Source organism: Saccharomyces mikatae (genome assembly GCF_947241705.1).
Source record: "Saccharomyces mikatae IFO 1815 strain IFO1815 genome assembly, chromosome: 15".
In the NCBI taxonomy this organism is placed as follows: Eukaryota; Fungi; Ascomycota; class Saccharomycetes; order Saccharomycetales; family Saccharomycetaceae; genus Saccharomyces; species Saccharomyces mikatae.
Window position 1 is genome coordinate 350,284 of NC_079270.1, and position 21,242 is coordinate 371,525.

Consider the following 21,242-nt stretch of genomic DNA (forward strand, 5'->3'; position numbering starts at 1 on the left):
ACTTATTCGCACCGGCACACTCATTTGTTTTCGCTGTCTGGTGTGCCTTCTGAAGATGGAGCGTCTGCTCCACCAAATAGATTGCCTGCCATGTTTCTGAGCGCTGGGTTATTCATCAAGTCAGACAAATTTGGAGCCCCTCCACCCGAAGTAAAACCTTCCGCCATTTGTCTAATACTTGGATCTTGCATCATTTTTTGAATATTCTGCATAGCACCTGGATTGCTCATCATCTTTTGCGCAGCTTGCATCAGTTGTGGGTTGTTCATCAAACCGCCTAGACCACCACCTAGTAAAGAACCAAGATCTGGTAATCCACTTGAACCAGCTCCTTGGCTAGCATTGGCATCTGCATCTCTCGACTGTTCTGGAACTGCTTTCTCTAGATTCAAGGATTGTTCAACCTTCTTCTTAGCGCTTTCATAATCCCTTTTCATAGCTTCTGTCGCATTATCACCTTCGATATCAAGAACCTTCTTGTATGCTTCAAGAGCTTCTTCGGGCTTGCCTTGTGCATACTTGGCAAATCCTAATCTAGAGTAACCTCTGAAATAAGATGGGTCGATGGAAATTGAAGATTCAGCATCTTTGACTGCTTCATCATATTCTCTCAGAGATGAGTGTGCTGCTGCTCTATTAGCGTAATAGATGGCATTAGTTGGTAAAACTTGAATAGCTTCAGTATATTTATTGATTGCAAGCTCGTAATCTTTGTTAGCCATGGCCTTGTTACCTTGCATTTTCAAGTCTTCAGCTTTAGCCTTAGTTTCTGCATCTTCTTCTGGAATATTAACTTCGACATTTTGAGCATCATCCTTTTCATTTGATTCTGAGGCCTTTGATGCAGAATTTAGCACGTCAGCTAAACTTTTGCCTTTAAATTCAGACTTCCCTAAGATACCTGAAGCGGCATCTCTTTCAAAGCCAAAGGCTTCAGAGATACAGTCCATGGCAACGTTTAAGGAATCAGCACCATCTTCTGAAATTTCCTTCTTTTCCACAATGGAGGAAAAGTAGTTTACAATAAGGGCCGCGATTTCTTCTTTTGATGCTAACATCGTACAGTATATTTGTGTTGACAAGATAATCTTTTGTCAAAAGCCTTTATTTAGTATTCGATTATATCGCTTGTACTCATTTTATATGGTGGCAAAATTCAGAATTGCATTTAGAATAATAAAACCTTCTCGGATCTTCTATTTTTTTCGATTGGGAAATTCTCTAGACCTGAAAAATTATGAGAAATAACAAAAAAAGGTAAAAACATAAATGGTTGAAGATGACGACAAAAATGGCAATAATAGCAAAAAAAAAGTACTTGGAGTTATACAGGCAGAGTAGAATACAGTTATACAGATTTCTATTGGAAATTCAAAAAAAATCTTCCCCGCCAGGACTTGAACCTGGAATCTTCTGGTTCGTAGCCAGACGCCGTGACCATTGGGCCACGAGGAACAGATTTTAAAAGCCACGAGTAATTGTTTTAATAATACAAAAATGTTACAGAGAATTCGGGTCATCTTTGTTTCATTTCCGGATATTCAATTGCTGGAATAAGAACTGCTGGAATATAAATCAATTATTGTCTATCAACTAGTAGTCATACTACTAGTATATTATGTGTATACGGCGTCAGAAGATGACGTAAGTTATGAAAAGCTGTCATCGAAGTTAGTGGAAGCTGAAACGCAAAGTTTAATAATGTAATAGGATAATGAATGACAACTTATATAATGACGATAGAAGTATTTACAGAATTATGTAAGATCACGAGTTCCAGTTATTGGATTCCTCCATCCTCGAGGAAAATGTCTAGAATATTCTGTATACATAATAATATTATTACCTTCATCGACAATGGAATTCCAACAACAATCTCAACATCAACTAGATTCTCATGTCTCTCTCTTCAAGGTCAGGTCTATCTTATTTATACCGCTACTTGTAAATCATTTATTTCTGACAGTCTACATATTATATCATCTTACGATCACGGTTTTCACTTATATCTCGTTGCTTACCTTCTTTGAACGTAATCAGCCATACCAACTTAGTACGCGATGTATCTTCTTTAATCAGTCATCCTATGGAGTTATTAAATTTTACGAACTAAATTTGACTACCGTTTTTCATTGTTTATTTATCATATACTACTGTATATGACAATATACTAGTGACATGATTAAATTGTCAATTGACGATAGTTGATTTCTTTTTCAGCAGTCCCGTCTTTGAGCTTCGTATATAATAGTATACTCACAATATGAATAATGATTTAAATAAATTATCGGTAGTATATCCACAATATTTATTATGTATAACTGTTGTTTCTGTTCGTGGAATCCTATATTCTCAGGGAAATTTTTTTGGTATTCATTACTGTTAAGTCTATGTAACTAAGGGTTGGTATTTATAAAAAACTTGAAAAAATGGATGAGTGAAAGAAAAGTAACTAATCTGATATTGTAGTTCCTATTTAATGTTTCTTGTCATCTTTAGTTCTTCGACTTGAACCATACAAATTTTCAAAAAGAACATCATCGCATGAAAAGAGGAGAATTCTGCGCTAGATGAAATCAAAGAAAAAGAAAGTAATGAATAGGAACAAACATTGTTTGGCAACAGTATAAGAATATAATAGTTTTTTATGATTTTCTTCAATCAGCTTCGTCTGGATTAACTACAGTTAGTACGTTATTTTTCCCACCTGGTCCGCCGTTTATGAACGTTCCGTTGCTTATTCTCCTTGAATCATCAAAAGGGTTAACATCGGTTTGTCCATTGGTATGTCCTTCTTCAAAGCTTCCCGATGAGGGCCCATGATTAGATGAAAAAGAAGAAGCGTACAACTTATCAGGGTACTCAACTGGTTTTATTGCCTCTTGATACTCTTTTTCCATCCTATCTTGTTCTCGTTTCATATTGATGTGTCTAACAATCAACAAAATACAAAGTGCTATCGCTATAGCTCCGACTACGCCACCTACTACACCACCAACGATTGCCCCTACATTGGTTTTCTTCTTATGTGTGTTATTCCCGCTTGCAGAGTCAGATCCAGCTGTACCTGTGGCAGATCCTGAATTCTGTGCACTTGTCGTGATGGTGTTCGTAACAAATATCGTAGAACCGCCCTCAGTGTGGAAAGCGGTGGAGTATATTATTGAAGTGGCATCCTGTGATTGGGAGCTAGTGCTGCTAGTCAACGTATTCGGGGTCAACGAGCTTTCTGACGCTACGGTACTCGAACTCTGTGACGTTGAAATAGAGACAGCTGCTTGCGTTGACTCAGAAGACGTCTGTAATGTGGACGAAGATGCTGTTGATGATGTGGTTGATGATGTGGTTGATGATGTAGTTGATGATGTGGAAGAGGTTGTTGATGAAGTTGCGGAAGAAGTCGAAGAAGAACTAGCTTCAATATCCGAATCAGAGTTGCTTGCACTATTACTATTTGTGTCAGAATCAATCCGATATACAGAATAGGCGTCCGTACCACCACACATTTCGCTTTTGTAACCATAGCAATACGCATCACATGAAGAGGAGGTAGACTCTGAGTCAGATGGATCAGTACTACCGCAGTAACATTCAGAGTGGTTGTAGAGAGCGAAATAACTCGCACCTTTTGCGTTACATTTGTTGTTACAGTAAGAACTAGACTGCCAGGAATACGAATCGTCTTGTGAAAAGTCAGAAGGTAATGAGCTAAAACAATTCACGTACGTATAGGCACTCACTTGCGATAAAATGGGCAATAAAACTAGAAGAAAGCTTGTTTTGTTCAGTTTCATTTGTGAATATTGAGTTTTTTTATCCTGAATACTATATCAGCAGATGTACTATCTTGAATGAATGTATAGCAAATTCTGTTTTCTCTTTTTCCTATCTCTCCTTATTGAAAATCTATGGACAACGAAGAGCTTCTTGTTACCTTGGGTACCTGTTAAGCAGTTCCAGTATTGATACGAGATATTCGTTGATGTTAGAAGCAAGTTGAGTTTATCCTGCTTGTTTTAAGAAAACTTTATTGCACTGAATTCTCCAAAATGAGGCTATGATACGCCAAACGCTTTCATTTTTTTCCCCTCCGTCTCTCTCGCTCTCGCTTCGAAATTTACATTATTTTCTTCAAGATGCAGCGTTATTTCCATCTACTGAGAGTAAAAGCGGAGAAAATTTTTCTGAAAGAACGTAGTTCTACAAAAGTCACGGACAATTTAACTGATCGCTTCTAATAGATCGCAAAGTTTACAGCCATATGTGTTCGTGTATTTATATAGATTGTGCGGTTAGTCTTGTGTAAGTTGTCTTGCCTTTTAGCTTACGTAGTGATAATATCACTGAAAGAGAACAACTACTGTACCACCACCTATCGATGGCGTTGCACCGGCAATGGCGCATTGTTTTTTCGTCCCTCAGAAGTGTCAAGAGGGTAAATGCTAGACATTAATTGTTTTGCAGTTGGCCCAACAGACTGTTGCTACAACATATGTGATAAAACTTTGTAAAAAAGTTGCACATGGGCCTGCTAAAACTAGAAAATGAAAAGACAAACAAGAACCCGCAAAAAAACCACGGCTAATTTCCCAGGCAAAGACAATGAGATTGTTTATGCCTCAAATTTGTGCTTTATATATTTTTCATATATACGGCATACAGATTATCCTCCTGACGAATAGAGTGCTTCTTTCTAAAAGAAAATTCCAAACTGTAAACGCGGTGCACTAAGAAAATGGTTTGAACGAACTATAATTACGCATTAGTTAATCAAAACGGGTGTTGATAAGGGACCGTAAATAGAGAGGATGATCTAATTAGGTCCATGTCTTCCCAGATTCTTGTAAAATAAAAAAATCGTTTACAAGGCATAACAGACACTTCAGTGGAATTAGAGATCAGAAGTAGGCACACACCACACAAAAAAGACCAAAACTGCTACCAGACTCCTTCGTATGGGGAAACCACGGTAGCCTAGTTCCCGTTTAAGAACTGTCATAATCCAACTGCGGCTCCTAAACTTAGATATATTTGCACAGCTGACATGTCCTGAAGAAACCCCTGAAGAAACAACAATGGCAACCAAAGGCAACTTAAAAAGGCAAACGAAGCGCTCTTTAACAATAGCTTTATTAAACGCGAGGAGAATTCGAAGCTACGCGCGATTTCTTTGTAAAAAAAACCTCGTAGCAACCCATTTACCATTTTTAGAAGAAAGAGATTTAGAATCAAAGTATGACGGAAAATAGTGGAAGAGGATTCTTAAACGATGCATTTGAGAATCAAACTAGTTAGAACAGAAGGCTCTCAAATATAAAAAGAGAAAGACTACCAGAACAGATCAATTTTTAGTACCTTCACTTGTTTGCTCTCTTGTTGTAATAAGACCTGCAAAAACCTTTTCACTCGCTTAATAACACTATAACTAAGATGGCTTACTCCAAAATCACTTTACTAGCCGCTCTTGCTGCTTTCGCCTATGCGCAAACCCAAAAACAAATCAATGAATTGAATGTTGCTTTGAATGATGTCAAGTCCAACATTGCTGATTACATCCAATTGTCTCAAACTCCAAATTCTGGCTTCTCCTTGGACAAGATGCCAGCCGGGATTATGGATATTGCTGCACAATTGGTTCAAGACCCAACTGATGACTCCTACACTACTTTGTACTCTGAAGTTGACTTCGCAGCCGTTGAATCTATGCTAACTATGGTCCCATGGTACTCCTCTAGGCTACTTCCACAATTGGAGGAATTAGATGCTTCTCTTACTTCCTCCGTTGCTTCCAGTTCCACAGTAGCCACAACTTCTGTTGCTACGTCTTCAGCCCAGGCTACTAGTTCATCTGTTGCCACCTCATCCGAGGTTACTGGTTCTTCTGTTTTACCATCTTCAAGCGAAGTTGCCAGCTCGACTGTTTCCACATCTTCTGCTATTGCTTCCTCATCAGCCGTTTCCTCTTCGACTGACGGTAGCAGCTCATCTGCTGTCGCTTCCTCATCAGTTGTTGCTTCTTCTTCATCTGCTGTCGCCTCCTCATCAGTTGTTGCTTCCTCATCAGCTGTCGCTTCCTCATCAGTTGTTGCTTCTTCTTCATCTGCTGTCGCCTCCTCATCAGTTGTTGCTTCCTCATCAGCTGTCGCTTCCTCATCAGTTGTTGCTTCTTCCTCATCAGCTGTCGCCTCATCTGCTGCTTCCTCAATTGTTTCTTCGAGCGAAACTGCTAGCTCAGTTCCTGCTTACAACTCCACCACCATTGCTAGTTCTACCACTGCCAAGACTTCCAGCTCAAGTATTGCTCCTTACAACTCCACCACCACTACCCCTGCTTATTCTTCTGCTTCCAGTGTTATTATTTCAACTAGAAACGGAACCACTGTTACCGAAACTGCTAATACTCTTGTTACTAAAGAAACTACTGTCTGTGACTACTCTTCAACTTCTGTCGCTCCAGTTTCTACCACTGGTTATAATAATTCTACCGAAATTACTACTGCTACTGTCTGCAGTACGTGCAAGGAAGGCACCTCTACTGTAACTGACTTCTCTACACTTAAGACAACAGTTACCGTCTGTGACTCCGCTTGTCAAGCTAAGAAGTCTGCTACTGCAACTAAACAATCTACATTGAAGACTACAGTTACCGTCTGTGACTCCGCTTGTCAAGCTAAGAAGTCTGCCACCGCTGTTAGCGTTCAATCCAAGAATTCTGCCCCTGCTGTTAGTGTTCAATCCACAACCGCTGGTATCGTTCAACAAACCGAAAACGGTGCTGCTAAGGTTGTTATTGGTATGGGTGCTGGCGCTTTAGCCGCTGTCGCTGCCATGTTACTATGATTTCAGTGTGTATGGAAGATGTTCGTTCAACTTATGATTATATTATTATTTTAACTTTCCCGTTGAAGAAAAATACATAACTTTTAGGCTTTCATATGTACTTCTCTGTATTATATAAAAACTGATAACTGGCCTATTATTGATGCTTTTATCAATCAACGTAAAAATGATCATATAGCTACATTTTTGAGAATTATTAAAAGTTTAAACAAAAAACATAACTTGAAATAGTAAAGGAAAAATTAATTCATTCCAGTCGTTGAAATGCGCACTGTAACTGCTATTGCTAGCTAAAAAAAAAAGGTGAGATCAAGTCTGACAAATATCTTAATATTATTTAAAAAAGTTAATTAATATCCAAAATTGGTATATACGAACGTTAAATTCCACTTAATGAGATTATAACAACATAGCAGCGGCAGCCACAAAACCAGCACCCATGCCCATAACAGCCTTAGCAGCACCGTTTTCGGTTTGTTCAGAAACAGTGCTGGTAGCTTGGATTTGACCATCAGTAATTTGTGAGATGGCAGAGACCTTGGCGGAGGAGGCGGCGGTGGAAGAAACCTTAGCGGAAGAAGTAGTGGCAGAAGAGGTCTTGTCTTCAGAGGAGCTTGGAGCAGCAGTAGAAGAGGTTTTAGCTTCAGAGGAGCTTGGAGCAGCAGTGGAAGAGGTCTTGTCTTCAGTGGAGCTTGGAGCAGCAGTGGAAGAGGTCTTGTCTTCAGAGGAGCTTGGAGCAGCAGTAGAAGAGGTTTTAGCTTCAGAGGAGCTTGGAGCAGCAGTGGAAGAGGTCTTGGCTTCAGTGGAGCTTGGAGCAGCAGAGGAAGAATCATCACCTTCCAAGGACTTCAAAGCTGGTTCTAATCTGGATGAGTACCATGGAACTTGGGTCAACATTTTGCTAACAGCGGCAAAATCAACTTCAGAGTATAAAGTTGTATAGGAGTCATCAGTGGCAGAAGCCAAAGCTAACCCGATGTCCAAGACACCAGATGGTAAACTGCTTAAAGAGAAACCGGAGCTTGAGTCAGAAGCCAAGCTAATATATTCTTGTAAGTTAGATTTAACATCGTTCAAAATAACGTTCAATTCGTCGATTTCTTCTTGGGTTTGAGCGGATGCCAAAGCAGCGACAGCGGCTAGTAAAGCGATTTTAATGTAAGCCATTTTTTATTAGTATGATTTAAGCGAATGTATAGATATATTTCTAATTGTTCTCCTGACAATGGCAAAGCAGAAGGATAATAATTCCATGTGTTACATCTCATATCTCTGAATTTCACTTCCTACTTATATATCATTTTTCAAAGTAACTGAACTCTGAGTGAACATCATTCTGTTAGTTCCTTGCTTACTCGTTTATACGCATGATGTTCAGCTGTTAAGGAATTCAGGAGAACGTCTTACGCCAAGTTTAAACTACAATGTAGATAGATGGTTGCTTTGGGAGATCATTATCAAAAAAAAAAAACTCTTGGCTTTCCAAGATTCCCTGCGAGTCAACTCTGTGTTCATTTCTGCAAAGTATTACTTGTTTTTCGTGTATCCTTTACGAAGAACGAATAAAGGCTTGAAGGGTATTGTTAAATGAACTGCCTCATTTCTTTCTTGCCTATATTTTCTCGAGGGTTTGTTGCTTACCACATTTGTACAGAAACATCCTTTTTAGGAAAGATGTGTCTCGTTTGGGGTTCTTGGCCAGCCAAGGTTTTACTAAAATGTAGATGAAGGCACCAAGCTACAGAAGATACCGTGGAGAAGCTTTGAGAAAAGAAGATGTGATCGCGCGTATTTCCCCACCGTTACTTGTTATTTTTTTCTGGGCATTAACAAAAAGCCAAGGTATTTTCCACTGAATTTTAACAGGTGTTCTATTGTGTACTTTATCATTAGTTTGAAGATCGGTTCATAGGACGTACCTTGAAACAATGATATTATATGTGCCCAACTGTTATGGAAGTAAACTTCAAAAGTAAGTCAGCCCACTTCTTTGTAAAAAAGTATTCCACAAATTGGAATGGTCGCTGCTCTTACACACCCCTTGGGCCGTATATAAAAGGCTAAACGCACACAAATCCATCCAAGCGTAGTTTTACTAGTTGTTGCATTTAGGTTTTCATGAGAATGTTATATGACTATGTGAAAGTTTGTATTAAATAAGAAGTAGATTTTTGTCTTATTGCACATGCATACCAACCTTTCTTGATAAATTTGTGAAGTAGGAAAATTTCTTTTAAAGTTCAAATGTTGCAATACTATAGTATCGTGCAGCTCCTATTTCATTTGTTGAAATCCAGTGGAAACTTCTGGCAAGAAAATTAATGTGTTCTCTTATTGAGTCTGTGCGTCTTACTGTTGAGAGGGGAGATTCCCTTCGATTATTGAAGCAATTAAAAAAATTCGAAATGTAGAAGTTCCTTATTTTCTTTTTGAGTACATTCATAAACACAGTGATTTTGCTGGTATGGGAACATCAAAATTCATCGTAGCAATCGATACATAGAGTACATCTCTTAGAGATTTGTTATCAAAAAACAAGTAACTGAGAGCCAATTATAAAAATAAACAAACACCCGAGAAGAGAACCAGACACGCTGAAAAATCAACCCCCCATAGAAAATGAACTATAGTTGTTTATTTTTTGCAATATATAATGTACGATTTTACGTAGCCACCACAAAAGAACAAAATTTAAACGACATACCTCGTTTTCACAGCAGCTACACAAATTTCAAAAAGTAAATAAAAAAAAAGATATTATCCAACATATTCTTATTCATGCCGCAATACTAATATCTTCGTATTAATCATATATAACGCGTTCACTGACGCATCACTACAACAGCATCAATGTGTGAACACCTTCAAAGGCTTTTCCTCTTCTTTCTCATGAAAATATTCCTTATTTATATAACGTTCCTGAATGTATCAGCGATCTTTTTCACCTACGATGAAGGGACGGTTAGATGCACATATGCAGTCGTACTCTTAAGAAAACATCGGGACATAGTGGTGTTCTAATATTAGACTGCATATACATCTTCTTCTCCTTTCTCTTAAATATTAAAGAGTAGCAAACATAGAAGATACTCAATTGGTAACTATCCTTGTCTTTGTATGGGGCAAATATAAGCCATACGAGCAGTTCACGCTCGATAGCGTCGTTTGCTTACATGATCATCATGTGCCTTTGTAGGCAACAGAAACTGCGAGCGCTTCTTCGTAAACAATAAGAAAAGTACTCCTTTGAAGGCACTGTTGTTCCTCGTTTCTTTTCACGCGCTGTCGTTCCAGGTACTTTTATTATCACTACAGTGTTTTTAGAGGGAGTGCCTGAAGATCACTCCATACAGCATATGAGATATGTAAACGAGTTTTGCGGAAAGCGGCCCTCTAGGTGTTACTACAGCCACAGCAGCTTGCCTCCTGTACGATGTGACAAAGGAAACATAGATGTGTGTTCTTTTCACGCTTCTTTTTCAATTCAAATATAAAGACGGTGCCTTTGCCTTATTTCCAAAGTAATGAACAGTTTTGATGAAATGTATCTCTTTAAACTTAGCACTATTTCGGCGAAGCTTTTTTTGAGCAATTATTGGACATAAAAATCCACATTGAAATAAAATTATACTTGAAAGAGCATCGGCTGGATAATAAAGACTAGTGTAGATTTTTTTCTCAGTCCCTACAATATACTTTTATTTCTTTTTTTTTATTTGAATTGACATGTCAATTTCAAAGTATTTCACTCCTGTTGCTAACGGGTCACTTACTTTTAACGGCGCAAACATCCAATTCGGTTTTGATGCTGAGAGCGACTCTCGGAGGAATTATGATGCCGAAGACGGCTCACAGCCTCCTCTAAATCAATTAAATGACGTAACCTTCCAAGCGGAAGCTGGTGAAATGGTTTTGGTTTTGGGTTACCCCACTTCCACCTTATTTAAAACTTTGTTTCACGGGAAAACTAGTTTATCATACTCTCCTCCAGGTTCGATTAAATTCAAGAATAACGAGTTCAAGGCCTTTTCCAATAAATGTCCTCACCAAATTATTTACAACAATGAACAAGATGTACATTTCCCATTTTTAACAGTAGAACAGACAATTGACTTCGCATTGAGTTGTAAGTTTGATATCCCGATAGGTGAGCGCGACCAGATAAGAAATGAACTTTTAAGGGAATTCGGTCTATCTCATGTGCTAAAGACTATTGTAGGAAATGATTTTTTTCGAGGTGTTTCCGGTGGTGAACGTAAACGTATCTCTATTATCGAAACTTTTATTGCGAATGGTTCCGTTTATCTATGGGATAATTCTACCAAGGGTCTTGACTCCGCGACAGCTTTAGATTTTTTGGGAATTCTAAGAAAGATGGCCAAGGCTACTCGTTCAGTAAATTTAGTCAGAATTTCCCAAGCAAGTGACAAAATTGTTGATAAATTTGACAAGATTCTTCTGCTATCCGATTCCTACCAGCTTTTCTATGGTACTGTGGATGAGTGTTTGACCTACTTCCATGACACATTAGGTATTGAAAAAGATCCTAATGATTGTATTATTGAATACCTGACTTCTATCTTAAACTTTCAATTCAAAAACAAGAGTCTGGGTAATCTATCAAATTCATCAGCTACTAGCGTTCTTAAAAATGCGACAGAAGAAGTTACCAAGTATACTTACAATTCTGATCTCGACCTATATGACCAATGGAAGCGTTCTTCGTATTATAGAAATTTAAAGCAGCAGATCCAAGAGTCTTCGATTGATGAATCCATCAAAGATGTGGATCCCTCTGATATCTCACCTATTTTTAATATTCCGTTGAAAAAACAATTATTATTTTGCACAAAAAGGGCTTTTCAACGAAGTTTGGGTGATAAAGCTTACATGTCAGCGCAATTTATTTCTGTTGTTATTCAATCCTTGGTTATTGGTTCACTGTTCTACGAGATTCCATTGACCACAATTGGTTCATACTCAAGAGGTTCTTTGACCTTTTTTTCCATTCTTTTCTTCACTTTTCTTTCTCTTGCCGACATGCCTATTGCTTTCCAGAGACAACCTGTCGTTAAAAAGCAATCCCAACTTCATTTCTATAATAATTGGATCGAAACACTTTCGACAACAGTGTTCGACTATTGCTTTAAACTGTGTTTGGTTATCGTATTCAGTATCATCCTATACTTCCTTGCTCACCTGCAATACAAGGCTGCAAGATTCTTCATTTTTCTGCTGTTCCTTTCCTTCTACAATTTCTGTATGGTTTCACTATTCGCTTTGACAACACTAGTCGCACCAACCATTTCGATCGCAAATTTGTTTGCAGGCATTTTATTACTGGCCATAGCAATGTACGCCTCTTACGTTATCTACTTGAACAACATGCATCCTTGGTTTGTGTGGATTGCTTATCTAAATCCTGCAATGTATGCTATGGAGGCGGTGCTGTCCAATGAGCTTTACAATTTGAAATTGGATTGTAGCAACACAATTGTTCCAAGAGGTGCCACCTACGAGAATGTTTCATTCTCCCATAAAGCCTGTGCTTGGCAAGGGGCCACTTTAGGTAATGATTACGTTAGAGGTCGTGATTACCTGAGCCAAGGTTTATCTTACTCATATAATCATGTGTGGAGAAACTTTGGGATTATCATTGGATTTCTAGTATTCTTTATTGCTTGCACTCTTTTTGCATCTCAATACATTAAGCCTTATTTCAATAGGGATGAAATAGAGCGCAATAACAGTGGTTTTTCAAGGTGGTTGCCATTTTTCAACAAAAAGAGGGGCGTCAAGTCCTCAAGAATTGATAGCAGATATGAAGGAATTCCAAAATCGCACTCCGTTTCATCTTCTTCGTCTAGTCTGTCAGCTGTTCCATACCAGGTATCGCCAACAAATAAGGAAATGACTTTAAGCGATTACCATGAAGAACCAATTAGGGAAACCGTAGAAACTCAAAAACATGTCATTTCCTGGAGAAATATCAACTACACAGTCGGTGACAAGAAATTGATTAATAATACATCAGGTTTCATCAGTTCTGGTTTGACAGCCCTAATGGGTGAATCTGGTGCAGGTAAAACAACCTTGTTGAATGTCCTATCACAAAGGGTCGAGACAGGTGTTGTTAGTGGTGAGATTTTAATTGATGGTCATCCAATGACAGATGAAGACGCGTTTAAGAGAAGTATAGGTTTTGTTCAACAACAGGATTTGCATTTGGACTTATTGTCCGTGAAGGAATCTTTAGAAATTTCATGCCTTTTGAGAGGTGATGGGGACAAAGCATATTTAGACACTGTTTCAAAGTTACTGAAATTACCACCGGACACTTTGGTTGCCGATTTAAATCCGACTCAAAAGAAACTTTTATCCATCGGTGTTGAACTTGTTACTAAGCCTTCACTTTTACTATTTCTGGATGAACCAACATCCGGGCTGGACGCCGAGGCTGCATCAACAATTGTCAAGTTTTTAAAACAACTTTCTTTGCAAGGTCAAGCTATTTTTTGTACTATTCATCAGCCTAGTAAGAGTGTCATTAGTCATTTTGATAATATCTTCCTATTAAAAAGAGGAGGGGAATGTGTCTTCTTTGGACCAATGGACGATGCTTGCGGTTATTTCATGTCCCACGACAACACACTGGTTTACGATAAAGAACATGATAATCCTGCAGATTTCGTCATTGATGCAGTAGGAAGTAGTAATTCATCGGTTGAAAAAGATGAAATGGAGGAAGGTTTTGCGTTGAACAAGAAAACTATAGATTGGAGTGCATTATGGGAATCATCTGCGGAGAAGGAACTGGTTGAAAAGGAAACAATTAGATTGGAAGATGATGCGCGCGCCTCAGGTGTTGACTATACAACCTCACTATGGAAACAGCCTTCCTACTTACAACAGTTAGCTCTTATTACAAGAAGACAATATATTTGTACGAAAAGAGATATGACTTATGTCATGGCTAAGTATTGTTTGAATGGTGGAGCTGGTTTATTCATAGGTTTCTCATTCTGGAATATTAAGCATAATATTATCGGCATGCAGAATAGTATCTTCTTCTGTTTCATGGCTCTATGTGTTTCATCTCCATTGATTAATCAAATCCAAGATAAAGCACTGAAAACGAAAGAAGTTTATGTCGCCAGAGAGGCAAGATCGAACACTTATCATTGGACCGTTCTTCTACTATCTCAGTCGATTATTGAATTACCATTGGCACTTACAAGCTCTACGCTGTTTTTCGTTTGTGCTTTCTTTTGCTGTGGATTTAACAACGCCGGTTGGAGTGCCGGTGTTTTCTTTTTAAACTACATGCTTTTTGCCGGTTATTATGCAACTCTCGGTTTATGGCTAATTTACACTGCTCCTAATTTACAAACGGCTGCTGTTTTCGTCGCGTTTATTTACAGTTTTACAGCATCATTCTGTGGTGTTATGCAACCTTATTCGTTATTCCCAACTTTTTGGAAGTTCATGTACAGAATCTCACCATACACATATTTTGTGGAATCGTTCGTTAGTATTTTATTACACAACTGGGAAATCAAATGTGATATGGGTGAGATGGTCCCTGGACAACCTCTCGATGGGCAAACTTGCGGCCAATTTATGGAGGCTTACATTGAAGAATTTGGAGGTTATCTGTTTAATAAGAACACTTTTACTGTCTGCGCATACTGTACATACACTGTTGGTGATGATTTCTTAGCAAATGAAAATATGAGCTATGATCATGTTTGGAGGAACTTTGGTATCGAGTGGGCTTATATTGGTTTTAATTTCTTTGCCATGTTTGCTGGCTACTACTTAACTTATGTGGCAAGAATATGGCCGAAAGTTTTCAAATTTATTGTTAAAATGATTCCCCATAAAGGGAAGAAATCTGTACAAAACTAACATCATTATAAACAGTATATTTTAGTTTTTTTTCTACTTAATAGTAATTTTAATATCTTTATTTCCGACATTTTTATTAATACCGTTTTTTTGTAAGGTGATCAATGAGTAGGTTAAGTAACAGAACGAGTCATTAGTATCATAAAAAGATGCTCTTCAATGCTGTTTATTCCAACAGAATAAATTAGAAGTTGGAAGGTCCAAAAAATGCTTCCAATCGGAGTTGAACCGATGATCTCCACATTACTAGTGTGGCGCCTTACCAACTTGGCCATAGAAGCAACAAATGAATGAAAACTTGTCATTGCGGAAAAAATATAACCCGAAACAACTACTGGTAATTTATGGTATAACAGAGACATAATGGACATATGATATTGTTGATAATTAGTTGTTTAGTAAGTTGTAAAAATTAAGAATAAGTCGTTCCTTCTTAATCATATATAAGAGAGGTGAGATAATAGTGGAGTTTGATGTAATTGTTGGGATTCCATTGTTGACAAAGGCAATAATATTAGGTATGTAGATATACTAGAAGTTCTCCTCGAGGATATAGGAATCCAATAACTGGAACTCGTAATTCTACATAATTTTGTATATGCTTTTATTGTCATTTTATATTTTGTCAGTCATTATCCTATTACATTATCAATTCTTGCATTTTAGCTTCTCATAGCTTATGTCATCTTCTAACACCGTATATGATAATGTACTAGTAGTATGACTACTAGTTGATAGACGATAGTTGATTTTCATTCCAACAATATGTTATCATTCTTTATCCTATCTCATTAGCAATCCCTATGTTTGTACTTCGATTAACTCCTGCTGGTGAGGTAAATATTCCCATACGGGCCCTTACGAATGATATTCAACAGAAAAACCGAGTAAAATAAGAAGAAAAATACCGTCACCAATCGTGGGTTATTAACGGAAATCCAAGGGAAAATTTATGGCGCTTAAAGTAAACTGCTTCTATACTTTATAATATCCTATACTGCGCGCATTTACTGACGCAGCCAGATCCGGCTGAAAAAGTCCTTCCTAAGACCTACCTAACTTGATAATATGGAAAATAGGCCACTCTATCATTACTGTCACATAGATGTTACTGTGGCTCACCAAATGCCGTACATTATCACTTCATTTATAAAAGTTGTGTTGGGGCAACAGTAATGCAAACCATTTGATGAAGGGAGAGCAAGCGGCAATAGAATTGAAGTATGTTAACCAATATATTTTCATGGCATAATATGAAGAAAAAGAAACGAACAACCGCGATAGTAGTACAGATTCCATAATCGTGTACGGATAAGATGTTTAATTTGTCAGTGAGATACGTTACAAAGTCAGTCCTAACATATCGTTTTGTTTCTTAGCACCAAAACGAAAACAAATAAAGTAATAAACAAAAGAATCAACGTATAGTAGGCCTCATATCTGAATTCTACAGGGTTTGTCGTTTTATTGTCCAGTTGTAGCTTTATTTTCTATCTTCTGACTTTCTCCAAGCACTCGTTCCAAGTAGAAGATCTTTCGTTTTGATATAGTAAACGACTTTTTTTTCTCTTGTTTTTCATGCCAGTATAAGAAAAGTAAAAAAAAAAATAACAGAGAAGACAGTAACAAAAAATATCAATTGGAGAATTGAGATGAAAGTACATTTTTCTGATAATGGTAACATCATCGATAACTGAAGAACACACTATAGCAGTAAACTTGACTAGCGATGTGAAGAAGGCTTCGAAAACGTTGTTCAAGGCATTTGAAAAATCATATGCCAATGACTACTTAATGAAAAAGTTCTTCCATATCCCAATTACAGAAAAAGTTTCAAGAGAAAGAATAAATGCAATGATACATTACTACACGACGTGCTACCATGACCTGAACGGAGAAATTGCTGAGGCAAATGACTTCGATGCAGTGGCAATATGGAGCCGCCCTGGACACCACTTGCCTGCCACGCTATCTGACGACGAATCCTTCAATAAGATTTTCTTTGACGACTTGACTGCAAGGAAACACGAAGTCATGCCTCGAGGAATGGACTATTACTATCTTTACGCCATTGGGAAAGATCCCAGCCACCCCGAAATTAGGGGCTCAGTTAGAAAAATATTCGAGGAATACAAACTTAAAGCAGACAAGGCCAATTGTGCTCTTGCTCTCGAGGCTATTTCAGAACATGCGAAGTCTGTCTACGAATATTTTGGTTTCAGGACCTATCTAGCGTTTCAGTTCGGTGCTGGGGAGGTGAATTCCAGAGGCGAACCGGATTCACAGGGAGAAGGGTTCACGGCCTACTTGATGCTATATCACAAAGACGCAGATACCATCTTTCACGCTTGATTTCCCTTTGGACTTTTATAGACTTTTTTGTGTATGTTCGAAGAACCATATAATAACAATAAATCAACAACGGGCTTTTTCACCGGGTCACAGCCCCCTATCCCGGCTGGCGAGGAAGAGAAAAAAAGTATCAGAGAGTTGCTTATTACTAAATGTATGAAACTACTCTTGTTTCTTGCTTCAATTGGTAATTATTTCGGTACATCTCGTCACTTCATTGACAATTTTTTCGTTTCATATATAAACCATCACCACCGTGAATAGTTTCGGTTGCATTTCTTCCTTCCCCCCTCAATTTTGCTTTTTCCTTCTCTGTTGTTAGATAATAATATAAACCGTTTTCCCCATAAACCGTCTTTCAGCTAGCTTTTTTTGTTTTGTATAAAAGTTGTACTTAGTAGAGACCCATAAGCACGTGCTATTTTCAAACGATCGCTGCTCAATATGATGCGTGGTTTCAAGCAAAGATTGATAAAGAAGACCACCGGGTCTTCTTCTTCTTCAAGCAGCAAAAAGAAGGACAAAGAAAAAGAAAAAGAGAAGGCTTCCGCTGCCTCATCCACATCAAAAAAACCAACTTCATCTAATAGTTCTCCTCACGGTACTACTCACAGTAATACTACCAGCGGCACTGGATCAAAGTCTACGACTGAAAGGGGCAAGGTATCAGGCAGCGTTTCCTCCCAAGGGAAGCATCATAGTAGCTCTACTTCAAAAACGAAAACAACCACAACACCTGCTTCCAGCAGCAGTAGTAGTAGAAGCTCAAGTGTCAGTCGTTCCGGTTCAAGTTCCACAAAGAAAACAAGTTCAAGAAAAGGGCAAGAACAGGCTAAACAATCACAGCAGCCACCACAAATTCAGAAACAAGAATCCTCTTCATCTTCTACCGCTGTTAGGAATTCTACGCCAGTACTTACTGTTACCAAGGACGATAAAAGTACACAAGGCGAAGACCATGCCCATCCTTCCTTACTAGGTGCGGCGTCTGCTGTTCCATCATCTCCCATTTCGAGTGCTACAGGAACAGTAGTCTCTTCGGACGTAGAAAACGCTATAAGTAACAATAACAATATGAATCCCAATAGTGGTAATGCTCAGGATGTGAATCACTCTTCTTCACAAAGTATTGACATTCCGAGATCATCTCACTCATTTGAAAGGTTACCAACACCTACAAAACTTAATCCCGATACAGATTTGGAGTTAATTAAGACTCCTCAACGTCATTCTTCGTCTAGGTTTGAACCCTCTAGATATACGCCATTGACAAAATTGCCAAATTTCAATGAGGTTTCTCCTGAAGAAAGAATTCCCTTATTCATTGCTAAAGTTGACCAATGTAATACTATGTTTGACTTTAATGATCCAAGTTTCGACATTCAAGGTAAAGAAATCAAAAGAAGCACTTTAGATGAGCTAATAGAATTTCTTGTGACAAATAGATTTACTTATACGAATGAGATGTACGCTCATGTGGTAAACATGTTTAAAGTCAATTTATTCAGACCGATTCCACCACCAGTAAATCCGGTTGGCGATATTTATGACCCAGATGAAGACGAACCGGTTAACGAGTTAGCTTGGCCTCACATGCAAGCAGTTTATGAATTCTTCCTAAGATTTGTGGAAAGTCCTGATTTCAATCATCAAATCGCCAAACAGTACATTGATCAAGACTTCATTTTGAGGTTACTGGAATTGTTTGACAGCGAGGACATCAGAGAGAGAGATTGCTTGAAAACGACATTACACAGGATATACGGGAAGTTTTTATCACTAAGAAGCTTTATTCGTAGGTCAATGAATAATATTTTTTTGCAGTTTATTTATGAAACTGAGAAATTTAACGGTGTGGCAGAACTTTTAGAAATATTGGGTTCAATAATTAATGGGTTTGCACTTCCACTAAAAGAAGAGCACAAAGTTTTCTTGGTGAGAATATTAATTCCATTACACAAAGTTCGTTGTTTATCATTATACCACCCGCAATTGGCATACTGTATTGTACAATTTCTCGAAAAAGATCCTCTATTAACTGAAGAGGTAGTTATGGGCTTATTGCGTTATTGGCCTAAAATAAATTCTACAAAGGAGATAATGTTTCTAAATGAAATCGAGGATATATTTGAAGTGATTGAACCTTTGGAGTTCATTAAAGTCGAAGTGCCATTATTTGTTCAATTAGCGAAGTGTATTTCTTCTCCACATTTTCAAGTTGCAGAAAAAGTTTTAAGTTATTGGAATAATGAGTATTTCTTAAATTTATGTATCGAAAATGCCGAAGTCATTCTGCCTATTATATTTCCTGCATTATATGAACTAACATCCCAGTTAGAGCTAGATACTGCAAATGGTGAAGATAACATCTCGGACCCTTACATGCTTGTTGAGCAAGCTATTAATTCCGGTTCATGGAATAGGGCAATCCATGCAATGGCATTCAAAGCCTTGAAAATTTTTTTGGAAACCAATCCAGTATTGTACGAAAACTGTAATGCTTTGTACTTATCAAGTGTAAAAGAAACCCAGCAGCGTAAGGTACAACGTGAAGAAAACTGGAGCAAACTTGAAGAGTATGTAAAAAGCCTAAGAATTAACAACGACAAAGATCAATATACAGCTAAAAATCCTGAATTGAGAAACAATTTCAACATAGGAAATGAAAATGACACGTTAAATGAAGAGAATGAAAACGGTAGTGAAAATGAGATACAGTGAGCTTAAAACTAATCAAGAACGCTCGACAAACGAGGAAGTATGGAGCTTACCACATTTTGAAATTGAAGCAACATCCACAGAAACAAAAATTAGTAATAAAAGGATTAATTTGACAAAAAAGCTAAATATAAGACCTCCAAATATTCGAATATGCCTATAACAGGGTTAAGTAAATTGAATGATGGCTTTATCGTGAGACTAGGACGATGGTCTTCATCATTATTCGAGTAACTTAAATTACCATCTCTTCATTCCATTCTTTTTTATACATTTTCCAAATATTTCTTCATTCTTCTTTCCGCTTGTCCTCTTCCTTCTCTATTTCTTTTATTTATTACTCACTTCAACATCTCTCGTATATTTGTCTCTCTATTCTTGGTTACCGAGAACTAAAATATTAGGGGACTTCATAAATAACTATATAACCAAAAAAGGATCATGATACAAAAAAAGAATGCTTCCCTTGATATAGTTTTTTAGCAATTATAGGCGCTCAAAAGCAGTCTATACGTAGTTTTTTTGGCGACTACTGAAGAAGAATTGAATAATTAAAGCCTGCACTATACTGATGCCTACCATCACCCCCATAATTAGTAACGATAGCCACGTTAATCTTGACTCAGTAGAACTCACAGTATACATGTTTCTCCATTCTCTGGCTCTTAAATAATCCATTGTTTTTGTGATTTTATTAAGATTCCTATCAATTTCTTCAATAGCGTTATTTGCGATGATATCCTCCTTCCTTTCATGAGAAGAACCGATTTCCTTCTCCTTTTCCAAGGTAATTTCGACTTTCTTTGGGGAAGTGCCGTAGTTATTATTTAAACAGAAGGTATACTTACCTACACCAAATGACTTCAGTAGGAAATCAGAGTGCTTCTTTTGTCTTTCAGTAACAATGACAGAGCCATCAGGGGCGGTTATATCGAAATCTATCTCGAAGTTCCCACCAGTTAAAACTTGGTAACTGACCACAAGCACATCTTCGTCAGAGGATAAGTCATAGTAGAGGCATTCTTTGGTAAAAGCAGGTAAAGATATTCCTACTGGAGCATAATTAGAGGAGAATGCATGCCCTAACAAAGATGAAGTAAGCAAAATTGTAACTAAAGTAAAAACACACATAATTCCTAGCGGTGATTGAGAACGCATATTTATCAAAAAATAATTAAATAGCCCTGGCACAAATACTTGAAAAGAGCCGGGAATACGTTCTCAGTATAGAGGGGGGTTGTTCAAACAGAAAGCTTAGGTTTACAATCACGTATCCTTGAAGAATTCACATCAAAAAAAGAGAAATAGTGAAAAAAAGTAGCCCATAGTAAAGCGCGTTTCGTCAAATGCCGTTGGTTAACAAGAGACAAATATGTGAGAACGTAACATGAATGAGGCACTAGCGAGAGCACGAAAAAGAGCAG

General features: G+C 37.7%; 8 protein-coding genes and 2 non-coding genes across 10 annotated transcripts; 4 read left to right on the forward strand and 6 right to left on the reverse strand.

The window, feature by feature from the left end:
• Positions 1-20: 20 nt before the first annotated feature.
• SGT2 (Sgt2p) lies at positions 21-1,058 on the reverse strand (the record flags this gene model as incomplete). Its single annotated transcript, XM_056225648.1, has 1 exon — positions 21-1,058. One exon carries the CDS (start codon positions 1,056-1,058, stop codon positions 21-23), a length of 1,038 nt encoding a protein of 345 aa, XP_056079446.1.
• A 324-nt stretch (positions 1,059-1,382) lies between these two features.
• Positions 1,383-1,455, reverse strand: Smki_15.trna9R. The gene has a single exon. It is a non-coding gene; the product is annotated as a tRNA-Arg (tRNA).
• Positions 1,456-2,657: 1,202 nt separating this feature from the next.
• Positions 2,658-3,794, reverse strand: SLG1 (Slg1p; the record flags this gene model as incomplete). Its single annotated transcript, XM_056225649.1, has 1 exon — positions 2,658-3,794. The coding sequence occupies one exon, from the start codon at positions 3,792-3,794 to the stop codon at positions 2,658-2,660; it is 1,137 nt and encodes a 378-aa protein (XP_056079447.1).
• A 1,636-nt stretch (positions 3,795-5,430) lies between these two features.
• TIR4 (Tir4p) lies at positions 5,431-6,840 on the forward strand (the record flags this gene model as incomplete). Its single annotated transcript, XM_056225650.1, has 1 exon — positions 5,431-6,840. The coding sequence occupies one exon, from the start codon at positions 5,431-5,433 to the stop codon at positions 6,838-6,840; it is 1,410 nt and encodes a 469-aa protein (XP_056079448.1).
• Positions 6,841-7,239: 399 nt separating this feature from the next.
• Positions 7,240-8,007, reverse strand: TIR2 (putative GPI-anchored mannoprotein; the record flags this gene model as incomplete). The annotated part of the gene is made up of 1 exon (XM_056225651.1): positions 7,240-8,007. One exon carries the CDS (start codon positions 8,005-8,007, stop codon positions 7,240-7,242), a length of 768 nt encoding a protein of 255 aa, XP_056079449.1.
• A 2,559-nt stretch (positions 8,008-10,566) lies between these two features.
• On the forward strand, positions 10,567-14,748 carry AUS1 (ATP-binding cassette sterol transporter AUS1; the record flags this gene model as incomplete). The annotated part of the gene is made up of 1 exon (XM_056225653.1): positions 10,567-14,748. The coding sequence occupies one exon, from the start codon at positions 10,567-10,569 to the stop codon at positions 14,746-14,748; it is 4,182 nt and encodes a 1,393-aa protein (XP_056079450.1).
• Positions 14,749-14,956: 208 nt separating this feature from the next.
• Smki_15.trna10T lies at positions 14,957-15,029 on the reverse strand. Its single transcript has one exon. It is a non-coding gene; the product is annotated as a tRNA-Thr (tRNA).
• Positions 15,030-16,422: 1,393 nt separating this feature from the next.
• On the forward strand, positions 16,423-17,100 carry SMKI15G1710 (uncharacterized protein; the record flags this gene model as incomplete). The annotated part of the gene is made up of 1 exon (XM_056225654.1): positions 16,423-17,100. The coding sequence occupies one exon, from the start codon at positions 16,423-16,425 to the stop codon at positions 17,098-17,100; it is 678 nt and encodes a 225-aa protein (XP_056079451.1).
• Positions 17,101-17,544: 444 nt separating this feature from the next.
• Positions 17,545-19,821, forward strand: RTS1 (protein phosphatase 2A regulatory subunit RTS1; the record flags this gene model as incomplete). Its single annotated transcript, XM_056225655.1, has 1 exon — positions 17,545-19,821. The coding sequence occupies one exon, from the start codon at positions 17,545-17,547 to the stop codon at positions 19,819-19,821; it is 2,277 nt and encodes a 758-aa protein (XP_056079452.1).
• A 504-nt stretch (positions 19,822-20,325) lies between these two features.
• Positions 20,326-20,949, reverse strand: ERP4 (Erp4p; the record flags this gene model as incomplete). Its single annotated transcript, XM_056225656.1, has 1 exon — positions 20,326-20,949. The coding sequence occupies one exon, from the start codon at positions 20,947-20,949 to the stop codon at positions 20,326-20,328; it is 624 nt and encodes a 207-aa protein (XP_056079453.1).
• Between the last annotated feature and the right edge of the window lie 293 nt (positions 20,950-21,242).